At 38.2% G+C, this 16425-nt stretch overlaps 1 protein-coding gene across 1 annotated transcript in view; it reads right to left on the minus strand.

Annotated features, from left to right (window-relative positions):
* Positions 1 to 1395: 1395 nt before the first annotated feature.
* BCO1 (beta-carotene oxygenase 1) overlaps positions 1396 to 16425 on the minus strand; it is a 40011-nt gene continuing 24981 nt past the window's right edge. Inside the window, exons 3-12 of the mRNA XM_026856607.1 lie at positions 12839 to 12967; positions 11328 to 11457; positions 9394 to 9541; positions 8362 to 8518; positions 8045 to 8265; positions 6953 to 7210; positions 5683 to 5785; positions 4765 to 4859; positions 2587 to 2698; positions 1396 to 1933 (exon numbers count right to left, since the gene is read on the minus strand). Coding sequence (XP_026712408.1) covers positions 1761 to 1933; positions 2587 to 2698; positions 4765 to 4859; positions 5683 to 5785; positions 6953 to 7210; positions 8045 to 8265; positions 8362 to 8518; positions 9394 to 9541; positions 11328 to 11457; positions 12839 to 12967 — 1526 coding nt within the window. The 3' untranslated portion in view covers positions 1396 to 1760. The remainder of the gene's footprint in view (positions 1934 to 2586; positions 2699 to 4764; positions 4860 to 5682; positions 5786 to 6952; positions 7211 to 8044; positions 8266 to 8361; positions 8519 to 9393; positions 9542 to 11327; positions 11458 to 12838; positions 12968 to 16425) is intronic.

Below are 16425 nucleotides of genomic sequence, written 5' to 3' on the forward strand. Positions count from 1 at the left end.
TAAACAGTTTGTTGAACATGTTTGTCTGAGTTCTGCTAGAAATATACTGCTCTCATTCAAGTACATAGTGCTATTAACAGAGACTAGTAGCAATATTAATAAATACTACATTTGTGTTTATTTTTTACACAATGTAATAATCTGATTACATGAAATGCCATGTCACATATTATCCTAAAGGGAAACTGATTTAAAGACAAAACACTTCAGATTGAACAGCACTAAAGTATAATTGAATGCTACCTAAAACCATATCTTCTATTTCAAGTTACTTGTTTTTGTCAACATAAAAGGGAAAAAATACACCATGAAATTATTAGCAAAGCACGTTTTTTAGGTTCTAAATTAGAAAATTACAGCACCTCAATGTAATACTTTGGTTCTGGTGGAGTTTAAGAAATCAAGCACCAAGAGAATGCATTACCATGAATTATCAGTATCACAGCACATAGTTTAATACGAGGTTTTCTGGCAGGAGACAACTTTCATCATGATCTGCAGTCTTGAAACAGTCCATGAAAGTTACATGTCCTGCAGACATATGTGACTCATGCCATGCATCACCCTGTAAATACAGTATTTCATTTGCTCAGAAAGCTATATTACACTCAAATAAAACACAGAGGGTGTTGCCTTCTGTGTCAGCGACCAGCTGGAGTACACAGAGCTCAGCCTGGGGATGGATACTGCGAGCTGATGGGTCAGGATTAAAGGGAAGGCAGGGACCTGGGATGTTATAGTGGGGTCTGCTACAGGCCACCCGACCAGGAAGACTGAGCAGATGAGGCCCTTTACAGACAGATGGGAGCAGCATCACATTCACAATCCCTGGTCCTCATGGGGGGCTTCAACCACCCTGATGCGAGTTGGAGGGGCAACCCTGTAGCACATAAGCAATCCAGGAGGTTCCTGGAATGCGTTGATGGTAACTTCCTTCTCCAAGTGCTAGAGGAGCCACCGAGGAGAGGTGCCGTGCTGGACCTTGTTCTCACCAACAAGGAGGGGCTGGTGGGGAATGTGAAGCTTGGGAGCAGCCTGGGCTGCAGTGACCATGAAACGGTGGAGTTCAAGATCCTTAGGTAGTGAGGAGAACACACAGTGAGCTCACCATCCTGGGCTTCAGGAGTTCAGCTGGAGAAGAGAAGGCTCTGGGGAGACCTTAGAGCAGCCTCCAGGGGGCTACAGGAAAGATACACTCCTTTATCAGGGAGTACAGTGATAGGACAAGGGGTGATGGTTTTAAACTGAAAGACAGAAGACTTAGATTAGACATAAGTAAGAAATTCTTCCCTGTGAGGGGGGTGAGGCCCGGGCAGAGGTTGCCCAGAGCAGCTGTGGCTGCCCCCTCCCTGGCAGGGTTCAAGGCCAGGTTGGACGGGGCTTTGGGCAACCTGGGCTAGTGGAAGGTGTCCCTGCCCGTGGCAGGGGGTTGGGACTAGATGGTCTTTAAAGGTCCCTTCCAACCCAAACCATTCTATGATTCTTTGATTCTTGTTACCTTTGTCTCCTATTCCCTGCCCCATGAGTTGTACACATTAGCACTTATTACTGATAATTCTTGTTTTGGAATAGTTATGTACTGGTTCTACATATAATTATTTATAATGAAAGTTATTGCTATCTCTTATAAGAGATTATATATAGTTATTGATGAGATAATGTTCAGTCATTTTTTGTCATAAGATAAAGTTGTTCCTGAGGATATTGTCCCACACTCAGTAGAAGGTTGTCTCAGCCTGTGTAATGAGATAAATAGCATTTTATTCAGTTTCAGTCTTCAAATCTTTCTCTGGTACAAACATTCCATGCAGGTCCAGATGAATTTCTACATCTACTGTGGCTCGGCCCAATTCTTTGAATGTTTTAGCATCCAAGACAAGTAGGAAGGGTGCCTTTTTTGGATCAGATGTCACAATACAGGTTAGAACAACACCTGTGACATAAAACCGAAGAATTAGAAGCATACTAGCTACACCAAGCAGAAAAGATAAAACCGTCAGGAACCAATTCTTGCTTCCTAAGAATTTCAGGACACAAACTGAAAGTGCTTACTAGATCAAGACGTCTACTGAGAGTGCTAAAAACTAATGAATGCTTCACTTCTGTGCTTCTTTCTGGTCTGCCTGCAGTTCATTGGGAAGGAAAAAAGCAAATCAACACTGAACTGTGTGCCTGGCAGTTTGGGGGCTCGTCCTTTCAGCTGCCTTTGCAAGGAGTCACCCGAGAGCAGACCTGGATCAAGATTACAGGGATACTTGCAGTGCTGCTTCGTGTACTCATCTGTAACAACACTGACTTCCCACAGCTTCAGCCGCTCCAAACTATTGGTAAATGCAGCTTGAGCAGCTCTGTGGAAAGTCCTAAGCATTAGTTTTGTTGTTTATGGCTACCTTGGGACATTACATAAGCTGATTCTGATCTACCATTGCTTTGGATTTTTGTCTGCAGGAATAAAATGGCTGGTGCTAATTTTAATCTCACAGTGGAAGCATCAACCCAGCTTTCTTGACTAAGAACAATGAAACTTGTAAGATTTAATGCAAAAGTCATGTAACCCCAGCTTTCAGAATGTTGTCATTATTTTACCATCATCCTCTTCTCTTGCATCAGGGCTGGGAACGAAAATGGGCTCAGATGGCCAGCTGTGGTCCTCTCCCCAGTGGAGCATTTCCTTTGTCTGGGTGTTAAATTTTACAATCTGAATTGTTATGACCAGAAAAGAAAAATGTCAGTGACCCAGACAGTGGTTTATTCCAAAGGTACAACATGAACAGGCTGCTGACATGGAGGACTAATGCTAAGAGTTAAGGAGCAACAAGGCATGTGTCATCACAAGAAGGAAACACCTGGAAAATGTTAAACATTGGAGTCACATTTAGTGGCTGCATAATCACACAATGTTCTTTCAATTTCATGTCATTACATTACAGTTACACCTTTCATTTATGGGCTTTAAGTATTTTACAAATACTAACAGATCATGAAAGACCCTTCATTATAAATAATACACTCACTATACAGAGGAACATTTAAATGACTTGGGCCAAGTCACTGCGATTCTGTAGTAAAGAAGGAAACAGGATTTAAACCTTCTGTTTTCTAATCCTGTGAATTATTTTCCTTTTATTGTGACCTCAATATTTCTCAAGGCCTTCTATTGTTAAGTAGGGTATATATGCCAGAATAAAGGCTATTAATAGTGATGTGTAAAGATTAAACCAATAGGGCAAGAAATCCGCACAGATACTGATATTTACTGAAGGAACAGATTTTCATGTCCTTAATGGGTCAAATGCCTGACCAAACCAATTGCCAGTGGGGATGCAGGGCATTTTCAGTTCAATTCTATTAAGGACTTTTCTCTACCCATACAGATGCAGTTTTATTCTTTTTCCTTTTGACCTTTAGTCAAAGGATATGTTTACACAAAAATGAAACTTTAAAAATTACTGGAAGAAGAATTTATAAGAATTCTCCCTTGTAACCAAGATGACACCAATTTTGGTGACAGACTTTACCTAAGGTTTATACATGGTGAAAGAAGTCTTCTAACAGCATTTTTATTATATTTAAGTCAAGCAGGGATTATCTACACTGGAAATCACAAATTTGCAGATTTGTTTGAGCTACTGTCAGATGTGCTGCAATAAATTTTCTTGCATCATGCAGAAATCCAGCTATATTTTGTAATCAGTTGTGGTAATTACATACAAGAACCAACAGTGAACTCAATTTGCGCTGCCTTATAGCCACAGAACAAGAATTATAAAGAGTGAGTTTGTCTGTACAATACTCTTATCTTCACTATTAATACCTTTCATCTTGATCTATGTGTACTCTAGGCTGTCTCCTGAAAAGTTGGCATCATTTATACACAAATGAAACATTTGCTACCTCTAATACCAAACTAGCTAGCAAAACATAAAGCTTTCTGAAAAATTAGATACTGTTTAAATATTTTTAACTGATTAGATACTGTTGCAACAACTTATATTTTAGTTAGGTTTCCTAAAGGGAAAAAATATTACAGATATATGTCTGTCTAGTACTTCTTTTTCCTACTTAGTCTCTCCTTGGTAGCTCTTGGCATATTACAGAAGTTCAGCCCAATTTCATAGAAAAGTGAGGGTCTCAGTAACTATTGTGTTCAAGAGACTTTGTGGAAATACAAAAAGAAGCCTGAGTCTATTAATATTTATGAGGGAAAAAGTACAGCACACACTCACCCTTACAAGAATTCAGGCATTTTATGTTTCTTAGCATGTGAATGACCCACCAATGAGAAAAGTTTTGACAGAAACACATAACTATTGAATACTCAAAAATTCAATCTCAAGTCACACCTGTAAGAAAGCATTTGTTCTGCTGCCTAAGGAACTACATGTTTGTAACAGCTGAAGATAATGTCCCAGATTTTCAACTAGTAAAATGAAGACATACTGTTTCCATAGTTTGGCCTGGTGAGACTGTTTTAATCATACAAGTAAGCTACACATATGTCCAACTTTTCATCTCCTTTGCTTTCAAGTGCTGAAGTTTATGAACATACTACCCAACTATGAGTCGTTGCTCAGAAGCTTTAACTTGATGTTGAAAAAAAGTTAATTTTCTGGCCTCAGAACCGCACACTTCGAATTTGTACGTATGAATGGAGATTAGGCAATATTTGGGGCCAAATTAGTAAAGCATGGTCTACTTATAACTGCTTAAATATGATATGTGTTCTATAAATACAGTTCCTGACTTTGTAAACGTTAACTCTACCTTCATAGGAACTGGACTCCACTGGACTTCCGTTGCAAAGATGTACTTGTATTTTTTGCCATTATAGTCATAGTTGATGCGAGGCAGTTCTATCCCTGGATAAAATAAAGTTCAAGACTTAGGAACAAGTGAAGAAAAAGAACTCAAATGTACATTTACATATGCCAGCCTTCAGGAAGTTTTCACTGTGAAAAACCTTGACAGTATTTAAAACAGGTGTCACATAGATTTTGTGTGTCTGAATTTCTAAAGAGCTGAAGATGGATGTTAACACAACATAATTAAGCCAGGGTTGTTGTTAGTTCAAAAATGACAATTTTTCATTCATAGGATTTCATTATACTGGAACTTATGAGGATTCTTTTGGGTTTTTTTCTTTCTTCATAGATAGATGAGATGTGAACATCTGAGATATAATTGCAGGCTATCATTCTACAGAATTAGTTTTACTGTAGGTAAATATATACTCTTTACATATTCCTGTTATTATCCCCTAAAAGAAATTTAAAAATCTTCTTTAAAAGGCAATCTTTATAAAATACAGCAATAACTGAAGTTACTATTTATAACAGACCTATTTAACTAAAGTTACTCCTGTAGATTTGCAAGCCATATTAATATGCAAGATCAGACTTGGGATCTTATATTATTATAAAACTGATGTAACCACAGACATTTAAAGGATTTCACTCTTGATAAATATGTATCTGAGAGGTTCAGGGTCATATATTACGGGATAGACCCAGAGGGGGGTAGTAAAGATATTGTCAATATCTACACTTAACATATTAATTAAAAGTTTTGTTTCTCTTAGCTTTATAAAGATCTTACATATATGAACAGCTATTAGGTGTTATTAGAATGTACCTCTGTGTGTTAGAGAACATATTTGAGATTTGTAGAATGGATATGTCTCACCTTCACATAGTATTTCAGGTTGACAATAGATGCTGCCATCTTTCTCTTTTACAGCAGTTGCAGTGGATGGAAGTGTGACTAAATTAGAACCTACTTCAGCATCCTGAAAGAGACATATGCTTAAAAAGTAACATGTCTCTAAGAATATGCTTCTCATTTAGAGCTTTCATCAGGTTTGATAATAATACAGACAATTCTGGGATTAAACAAAGAATCAGCTTCAAGAAGTTCCTTCTCACGGCATTTATCTTGTAACCTTCTCTGATTCCGATTCTGACCTTTTCATCAGAAATCTTGTTATACACATAAGTTTTTAATATATCATAGAGTAAGAATTTTGAATAACACCGAGCTTTAGAAAAGTTTAGATAGACATGGCTATGTTCCAGAGACACAAATGGATTACATAGTTTGTGGATTTAATTAATGAAGATGGGTTTCAAGGAATTAGGTACCAAATTCCACTAAAAGTCACCAAGTTCAGGGGGGTTTTTGCACCTTCTATAAATCAAGTGCAAAAATAGGTGTAATGCACTCTTGTTTGTAACACACTACTGCTAAATTGTTAAGATTGCAGAGTAGTTTGGATAGCTAGTGTGATCCAATGCATCTTCATTGCTGCATAACTGTTTTTGAGGCATGACCAAAGCAGAAAGGTTCTAGGATGTAGAAAGAAAAAGTATTACCCATTCCAAATGTATCAGGCAGAAACTTGCCCAAGTTGCTGGGCAATATAAAACCTTCCCAAACAATGATGTAAAATGATGTTTTAAATTAAACTGAAAGATAAAATCTTTCATCTTCCTGGTAATTCTCACACTTAAATGAAATCTAATTTTAATAAAACCATTGCAACAGTTGGGAGTATGTGGTGTATTATATAGAGACTTCCAGTAAAGTGGAAGAAATAGATTGTGCAAAACCTCATGCATGCCCTTCCAGTCAACAACCAAGTTGATACATCTGCTCATATTTGATAGCATTTCACAAATAATCTCACTGGTAAGGAAATTACGTGTGCTCAATAGCCCTGTTCTCCCTAAAGAATGGTATCAGAACCTACATCCACGTAACTACGTCCAACTGCTCATTGCCATTTCTCACAGTACGTACACAAACCAAAACTCCTGCACACTGCGTGAATATGTTATTGTTAAAGAATCAGAAATTTGCACAAAAGGGCTGTCAACTAATAATTCACCCATTATTCGCACTGATGTATTTTAAATTACTGATCAAAGAACAGATTAAAAAGCCATTTTCTTTTTACCTTGTCATACTGCAGAGGAACAACAAACCGTTTGCAGATTGGTATGGAGGTAAGTTTGCTATTCTCTTCAAAGTTCTTATTCAGGTTTTTTAAATAGAACAGATCATATAAACTATTGTCTGTATAGGCAATAATATCAAAAATAATGTGGCCATCCTCTTCATAAGCATTTACATGGTGAAAAAACACCATAGCATCAGTATAAAACTTGGTGGATACTTCTTTTTTAGTCTTCTTGTCTACAAAGTGAAACCAAGTCTGAAAGATAGGAAACATTATTTAAAACTGTTGATGATCAGGAAACAGTTATTTAGGAAACTGTTTTCTAATGATAGCCGTCAACATTCTAATATGTTGTCCATTTCTACTGAAGCATATTAAAAATTCAGGTTTTGCTGCTAGGAGACAAGAGGTTCCAACCTAAATGCCAAAAAATGCAGGAGTAAAATGAATGTGGAAGTGCTTTAAACTCATTTTACTGTTGCAAATGATTATTCGGACTAGTCTGAGGATGGAAGTTTTCTGGTAAAACCTGGAAAATCCCCTGCTCTGCCTCAGTCCAGAGTCTCTGTGGTGCTTTGTGCTGGTGCCCTCTATCCCAGCATGCCCCACTTATTGATGGACAGAGCCTGTGGAAATAAGGTTCGCAGAAAACAGTTTTTTTCCTCAGTTGATGCAGTGAAAGCCTCTCCTTTTGTTGGCTGCAGACTTTTCTGGCTCTCCTGTCTGATGGGATGGATCTAGAGCAGATCTCATCCACAATATACAGTGTTTTGTCTAGACCAGGAGCAACTGTATGTATCCGGGATGCTAGTATGGTTCTGAATTTCTCTTCAAGCACAGAGTATTTCTAACACCACCAAACTATCCTCTTTCTCAAGCACTTCAGCATCAGATATTTACTGGTGAAATTTCTGGAGATGGGAGATACTATTAAAAAAAATACAACTTCTAAAAAAAATATGCAACATGGAAGTCAAGGGTTGAAGAAAGATGAGGGATTACTGAAATTAATGAACCAGATAAAAACAGACCAGCGTGGAAGAGGTCACTGGCCTGGCAAACTCCATTGTTCAGCATTAGGAACAATACCTTATCTTCCTTATGATAGGTGAGGCAGGAAGCCCAGTTCACACCTCGGATGTAAGCAGTTGCCATTTTGACAATATCCAGTTTGAATGGCTGCTCTACAAAGACAATGTAATTTTCTGTGATTCCAAAACTATGGTAGTAGCTTGGGTGGAGCAGAGAGCGAGAAGGGATGGAGCATACCACTTCCAGATGTTTAAGACAAGATTTCTTCTTTTCTTTTTCTGAACATACATGATAAAAAATAAAGTTATATTTATCATAAATTCCAATCCAATCTCATACTTGGATTTCTCCCATGTATGAAGTACATATCTTACCTGGCACAGAAGGCACAGAAGCAGGAATCTTAAATAGAACGTATTTTGTCTTCCCTTTATCAACTATTGAAGTGCCCATGTTGAGAATATTTCCAGCACTGTCATAGTGCGGGTGAGAGGTTGCCACATTTACAGCTACATATTTGCTGTAGTCAGCCTGGAAAATGATACAATATGAGATTTTAAAGATGTGTAAGGGAATTAAAACTGATCTCAGCTAACACCACAAATCCACCAGCTTTTTAGCAGTGGCAGCCTTTTATTGGTCCCCTGTTTTCAAAAGGCCTTGAAGTTTAAACAATTAAGCCAAATTATTTATGTAGGTACTCAAATGATTTCCTTATTCAAGGTTAAAACAAGTTACAGAATCTGAACCACATTCACCTCTCCCTTGCAGCCATGTAACATAGGAGGACTGGCTAAAGAAGTTACTCTGCAAATGCCCATTTCATACTGAAAGCAATTTATTTAATAGGGCTTATGAGTCCAGCAATCTTCTGGAGCAAAAAGATTTCTATTTGATTTAAAGTTTGGAAATTGTACTCAAACTATACTGCATACTAGAAAAGCCTCATTGTGTCTTTCAATATGTCAAGATTTCATTTTAATAATTAAGTACTATCTTGCATAAGGTACTTGTACTCATATAACTGATCAACTGAATTGTTAATTATATAAATTACTTGATAACTGCAGATGCATAATAATGGAAATGATCCAAAATCGTTATGGCATAAAGCATGATATATGGCATTCCTGCAACCTTTCTAGATGATGTACAAGTGAAATAGCTCAAAGCCCAGCTTTTCCCAAGCTATCTGGGATTTAATTTTGAGCTCATAAGTTCTTAAAAGATCTGTTATCTTCACTATTTCACTTTATCATGATGTCAAAAGTAAGGCAATAGTAGAAGAAAAGCATCTTTCCTGTTTTGTGTCCTGCATATTATACATTAAAGGATCTGTATGAGTCAGCCTGAAACTTTATTCATTAGCAAGATGAGGAACCAGAATGACAGACAGTTGTTTATACCTTCTCTAATGTCTCCAGAGTCTGTGGATTAATTTTCCTGATGAAGTTAGTCTCACTGGTAGCATAAAAATCATCCCCAGTTTTCATAATGTTGATCAGGCAGTTGTCTGTGAACTCAGGAATGGTGTGAGACAAATAGGAGAATGCCCTGCGCAGAGGGAGATTTCCTATCAGTTCACTAGAGCTGCAGCAGCTGCAGTGTTTTACCCCGTGCAAAGCAGGAGTGACCTGAGCAGTGCGGGCTGAGCAAGCAGCAGGGCCAGGGACCTGGGTCTGCCTCTCCCCTGCTTTGCTCTCTTCTGGCAGTTCCTACACCGCCCCCCTGGAAAGGGTGGAAAAGCAGAGGAGATGGACTTCTTCAACGCCCTTGGCCTGAGCAAGGGTTAAGGACACACAGAGTCTAGAATCCCATCTAGGTTGGAAAAGCCCTTGCAGCTCCTCCAGCCCAACCATGACCCTCACCCTGACCGTTCCCAACCCCACCAGATCCCTCAGCGCTGGCTCAGCCCGACTCTTCAACCTCCCCAGGGATCCCGGGGACTCCCCCCCTGCCCTGGGCAGCCCATTCCAACGCCCAACAGCCCCTTCTGCACAGAAATCCTTCCTCAGAGCCAGCCTGACCCTGCCCTGGGCAGCTTGAGGCCATTCCATCTTGTCCTATTGCTTATTACTTGGTTAATGAGACTCATCCCCATGCAACACATGCAACAGTTTTTGCATACACAAATGGGCATCCAGGTCCAGTCCTGCTGTCAGCTGTAAAATATACACTGGTTTATCAGCATGGGCTAATGACATGCTCTCCTGGGCATACCTTGGGAAAATCTGGCCTAACGCTTCCTACCTAAAAGCTGGTAGGTTTTTCAGCATATGCCTTCATAGAATAGACAGATTCATTTACTCCCTGATGGAATATTTTCGTTCCTGGTATTATTCCATATCACAATTATGATTTCAAAGAAGATCTAACTTCACATATGGGCTCGACAGTTTTCCTTATTAGTTTCGGATTTTATCATATTCACTTGAAGCCAAGACAAAGGTGCTTATATCCCTTTTGAACTTAAAATACCAGCGTTACCCTATTACTGCTGGAAGAGGGAAGGAAAGCATCTTATCTCAGGGTAACAACTGACAATTTATCAGCTAGTTTACAATAGCTATCTATGAATGTGCTTTTACCAAATAGCAAATTCAAGGTCATTAGGGGTAGTTCAGCCAGGAAGAAGAGATGGGTGAGCTACTTGCATTTGTTAGGGAATTTTAGAAGACAGGTGATAACATGATGGCTTACACCTTGCCTTTCATATACAGCCTATCATCCTTGCTAACAGTATGAAAGCAGCTATTGCAGTAATCCCAAATGGTTCAGATTTTGAATATAAAATGATCTCAGGCCTATGGGTGTAGTCCTTCAAAGCACTGCACCTGACTCAAGAAACAATTGGAAATTTTAATAACTTTTTTTTTTTTTTTGTAAAAATGGCCTTTAATCCAGAAGTTTTTCTGATTCTTTTTCAATCATTGATGCTTTTCTTCTTTTTGTGAAATAAACTTTGCATAAATACCTTCCCCATCTCTTAATCTTTTTCCTTTCTTGCTGCTTCTCCCCTTAGAGAGTATCATTTTTATAAAGTTCTGTGAAACACTTCAAAAAGAAAATATTTGTTTTTTCAAAATTACAACAAAACCTACTCATAATAGTGAATAAAGCTGCCACTATTGCTGATAAAATTAATTTTAAATATTTGCCTTAGAATAACCCACAGAGAGTACAGTGCTGGTCATATCTGTTGGCCTTTTCAATATTTAGCAATTGTAAATTTACAAAAGAAATTTTGTATTTGTAAATATGTGTCAAGGGTAAACAGAAAGACATCTGTGCTGTAGAGAAAAGTAGACAGAAGAATCTTGCTGGGAAAGGCATTGCTTACTTGGCAAATATGTTTTTGCATGGATCTGGATAAGCCATAGTTCCAAATTCAGACACCACGATTCTGTTTGCTTCTATATTGCAGTTGTATGCGTCGCTTCGGAGATACTTACTTCTGTAGTAAACTTCACCTGACAAAGGCCAAACAGGTTTCAATCACATTTCATACTGAGTTTTTGAGAAAATTAGTATAGGTAAGGTCAGAGAAAGAGTTTCTCAAGCAGATGTTCTCTAGGTAAGAAAAGTTTTCAATGGAACAACAATGCTCCCAAATCCCTGTTTTGGAACACTTTTTCAGCTCTCTAAGGAACCCAGGACTGTTCCTGTGGCTGTTACTAATCCTGAGATTAGTAACAACTTGTCCAGCTTCCTTGACACAGTTGGACAATACTAGGGGACTGGGGAATGGAGGGATTTGGATAAACTATTCCAGTAAGCCAAAACAATCTCTGCAAAAATTATTAACTGCACATCAGTGTGTAGGTGGTGATAAATCTCCTATATTGGCAAAATTTAGTTATGAGAGAATAACAAATTGCTTGAAGGAATCAATGCTTATCCTAAACAATTTAATGGACCCCTATACTTGAACTGAGTTTGGTTTGCTTTAGGTAAGTAAAATATACTGGCCATTTCTTCACAGGTTATTTTTTTAAGGACGTAGAGCTGGACAGGCAAGGACATCCTGCAGTTGCATTAAATGCCTCTAACCACAGAAACAGAAACTAAAAAGTAAACACTAGGAGTGGCAGATGACAGGAGTATAACCCAGTTCTTTTACAGATGCATACTTTTTGCAGCAAGAATTTAGGTGTAAAACAAAGTGCCTCACACTGTAAACAGCTGAATGGATAAAAAATACTTTAACTGAAAACAAAAAATTAAATTGATTTGGACAGAGGAGCTGCCTGTTTTCCCTCCATAAGGATGACAAGTAGGAGGACTGCTTGGAGGGGTGTCAAGTACTCCTAAGTTTGATATTTGAAGTGACACAGTGGCCCAGTTTCTGTTCTGACAGGTGTTAGAGCTACAACCACATCCCAAAAGGGGAATGCTAGTCTTCCCTGAAACTAGGTTGTTCATCCACAACAGAAAAACCTCTGGATATTACAGTATTTTTGGTTGATCCGGATCGAAACAATAGAGTTTTTCTTGCTGTGGGTGGAAGGCAAAGGCTGCCCTGCAGTGACCTGCTCAGAGCTGGTCGCAGGCTGTCCTGCAGTGCAGACAGTATTGAACTCTGGCACTCCAGAACAAAGGATGACACAATCTATCTCTGGTAACAGCCCTGCAGGGACACCCTTGCTGCTGCTGTGGAGAGCGAGGTGTGAGTGTGTGTTTGGAGAGACTTTCCCCAAAGCAGTTGTCACCTCACCACACATGCCACTCCGCAGACTGAAACCTGCAACACTCTTAACACGAATCAAACTCAAAACAGAATTGTTGATAGCAACACAAGGCACCAAGATTTGGGTTGTTGAGCTTTTTTAAATCTGATTTGCAACAGTTTACCATTTTTAAATGTAAAGCTGTGCAGCAGAGCCAAGCCATCAAACCAGTGGTTATACTTAGTGTCCCCTATTGTGTGCATCCCTGGGCCATTTCGGAGAAGTATCCCTTGCAACCAAGGGGGCAACTGACCTAGAAACAAAAAAGAGATTTCAGTATGCATTCATTTAGGTGAGGGGATTGTTACAGGACAATTTTCCTAAGGGCATAGGCTTCATATAGGCAGACAGACTATGGGTGCATCAAGATTTGTAATAGCATACAATATGTTGGAGTTTGGGTTAACTAAAATATGATCTACTCAAAAATGGGGCACTAGTACTATTTGCAGCAATATTGCTATATGAGATTACTATAAGAAGATGAGGTTGCTGGAAAGTAATTTGCTAAATATCGGGAAGTAAATAAAACTGGACATTTCTTTCCTGCACTCAAATCTTAAAGTGATAGATTTAAATGGTTGTAGTCATGCCAGGAAAAACTAGAGCTTATCAGAAATAAACATATTTTATAGGTCATATGACTTGCGTTGGCCTTCAGTACATCAATTTAAACTTGAGGCGAAATGAATTCCAGTAAAAATTTCATTAATTAAATTACACAGTACAATGTAGTGTCATTTGGGGAGTGCTTTTGTGACACTAGTCATAATGTTGATGTTTTGAACACAAATAAAAGGTAGGAATATTATATTGAAAATATGTAAGTACCACTGAGGTTTCAGTAAGAAATGTTCCTCACCAAATCCCTGCAAGAAATACATTACCTACCATTTGAGACACAGAATAACAACAATTAAAGAAAGTCATTAGGGTTAAAGAGGTGAACAAAAGCATATCAGATATTAAATTAAAAGCTTCACTTGCTTTTTTGTGCATATGCCTCCTGAGGGAACATTTAAGATCACATACTACTTTTCCACACAATTCCTGCACTGAACATTGTCTCTGCATAAAAAGCTATTCAGAACTTTTAATTCTCCTCATCGTTTAGTTTGTGACCCTACGTTGAATACGTTGACACACTTTCTTATTAATACTCCCTTTACAACAGATAGAAATGTCCTGTGGAAATACTCAATTTTGTCAAAGCTGATGCAGTTACAGGGAGGTAACAATTGTTTTGCTGTAAGACTTCTTGAGATTCTAAAGGGACTTTAGCCACTTTCTAAGATAATATTTCCTGAATTTTGACCTTTAGGTAAGGCAGACAAGGGCATCTGCCACTTCTTCAAAGAAATTACATTAAGGACATAAGGAAAAAACATCCAAATGCAAGGGAAGGATATGGAATGAATGCCGGCTTTATCTAAAATATATTTTCAGTCAGGCTTACCAGCTAATATTGTATGTCACAATACTCACACAACTTCACTAGGGTTACAGTTCTGGAATACATTGGAAGATAAAAAATTGTTGACACAATGGATGGACTGTCATTATTATTGTTATTATTATTTTTACTACATTCTATAAAAGCCTTGAAAACCAAAACTTACTTGCCTTTCTAACACAAGAAGTTCCAATGCAATAATTATAGTACTTTTTTGTCTAAGATGAAGAAGGTTTAACCTTTAATACAGATAATTGCACAAAACTTGAGTATCTAAAAATAGCTGGTGAGAAGACAGTGAGGAAATCATGTTAGCAAAGTAAAAGAATCCTTCAGAGAGAATAGGATTATGATCTTAAGAAAGTATATATTAAAAAATAGAACTGTAATTTTTGCTTGGCTGACTACTGAACATTAACACCTGAACAAGTTTAGTCTGCTTAGATGCCTAAAATACAAGGGTTTCTCTTCTTGCCACTTCCCTTTCTACAGTTTTCTGTTATCTGGCAACAGAAGATTGTAGGCTTTGCTATTTCTCCAATCCTACGGGCAACTGCAGGGTAGTGAGTGTAGTCTTCTGTGTCCCTGCCCTCCTACCAGTGCCATTTATGATTGTAAATCTGTGCCATGAGCATGGGCTGCAACCAGTCTTTTGCTAACACTGCGTTGGAGCTGACTGCAGGGGGCCTTGCTGCAACCAGCCCTTCTTTCCCTGCAGTGAAAATGTGGTACTTCTGCTGCAATGAGATCCTGTGGGATACTGATCCAGTAAAACTATCTTCTGCTTTGGGGCCCATCATTCAGGAAAAGCAGATATTTCTGCAATTCAGTGAACATCTTGCAGCTCCTAGGGCTAAAAATTTTGTTTAGACATTATTTCTCTATCTCAGAATAATGATGCTCAAAAAGTTCCAGGACAGGCCAAGGAAATAATTTCACTGGAACAGACAAATGGGAACAAAAGGGGGTCTTCTTTTTAAGGCACTATGGACTTGATGCAGTACTTCAGTGTAATTTCTGGAACAATTCCAGTATGAAAAGCATGGAGCAAAGGGTCATCTAGTGAGGTTTTCAGATGAAAATTCATCTTAGTGGGAATTAAGAATGTCTGTAAATCACACTGGGTACCAATCAGCATCCTAAAGAGCTTAATTAGCTTTTAAAATCTGGACCTTGTATATTTTTGTTTCAGAATTTTATCTGAAGCAGAAATAATTATACTTTTCTGTACCACATGAGGACACAAAAGTGACACAGTAAAATCTCCAAATATTTGGACGATTTTTAGCTATCATAACAATAGTCTCATACAATCACATGGCTGTACGGTGTTTAGGAGAGTGTGGGTTAAATTACAGCTGACATTAGAAGTGTGGGGTCATATTTACTGTGTGCATATTGAGTAACAAGGAGTCAAAATACTGGCAAAGCTCAGGGCTAGCAAAATATTTAAGAGGTCAAACTTCTCTTTAGTCTTCATAATTGGTAAACACTGAATCATCGACAATGAAGGAATTAATATTTTGTATACATAATTTTATTTACTGAAATATGCAGTCTTTGTTCAAATAAGGCATTCCATAATACAGATCAGGTATGATAAATGGTTTGTTTTCAAACAACTTCAAACGTTTCAATAATAAGTTTTTATCTTGAGGAAAAAAAAAAAAAAGGCATAAAACCACTGCAAATTGTAATAAAATACTTTGTCTGACTTGAAATAAAATATCTTCCATTTCCAAGCCACCAAACTGAAGAACAACAACCACAACAGAACCCTGCAAGTTTTAATTGTTGTCTTTTTAAGTGTTGTACTTGGGAAGTGACTTTAAAATTGGTATTAAATGCCAATTATTTCTTGGACTAAATATTACAAACAATGCAGCATGTGTTTACTAAGGAGGGGTCCTCTGCAACAAATCTCTCCTATAGCTGCAGCAAAAATCTGTTCTGTAAAGTAAAAAAAGACATAATAATAATAATAGATTGATGAAGTGTTCACCCCTAGAGAGCCACTTTAATATATCGCACTGAAGGATACTCTGCAGTTTTTACTGGATTAACTTCTGAACCCCCTTTTTAATGGTACATGGTGGCATCCATTCCTGCCGCTTTTCGACTTAGAAATACTAATGTTGGAGGGTCCCAGTTTTAGTGCCTCTCTCCAGGAGGCAAGGAATAGTGTGAGCAGCCAGAGGGAGGGTAGGGAAGGGTTACAGAGAGGAGAAACCGAAAGCCCGAGCAGAGCCGGGGGGGGG

The sequence above is a fragment of the Athene cunicularia genome (assembly GCF_003259725.1).
Source record: "Athene cunicularia isolate RWA chromosome 11 unlocalized genomic scaffold, athCun1 chr11_part1, whole genome shotgun sequence".
NCBI lineage: Eukaryota > Metazoa > Chordata > Aves > Strigiformes > Strigidae > Athene > Athene cunicularia.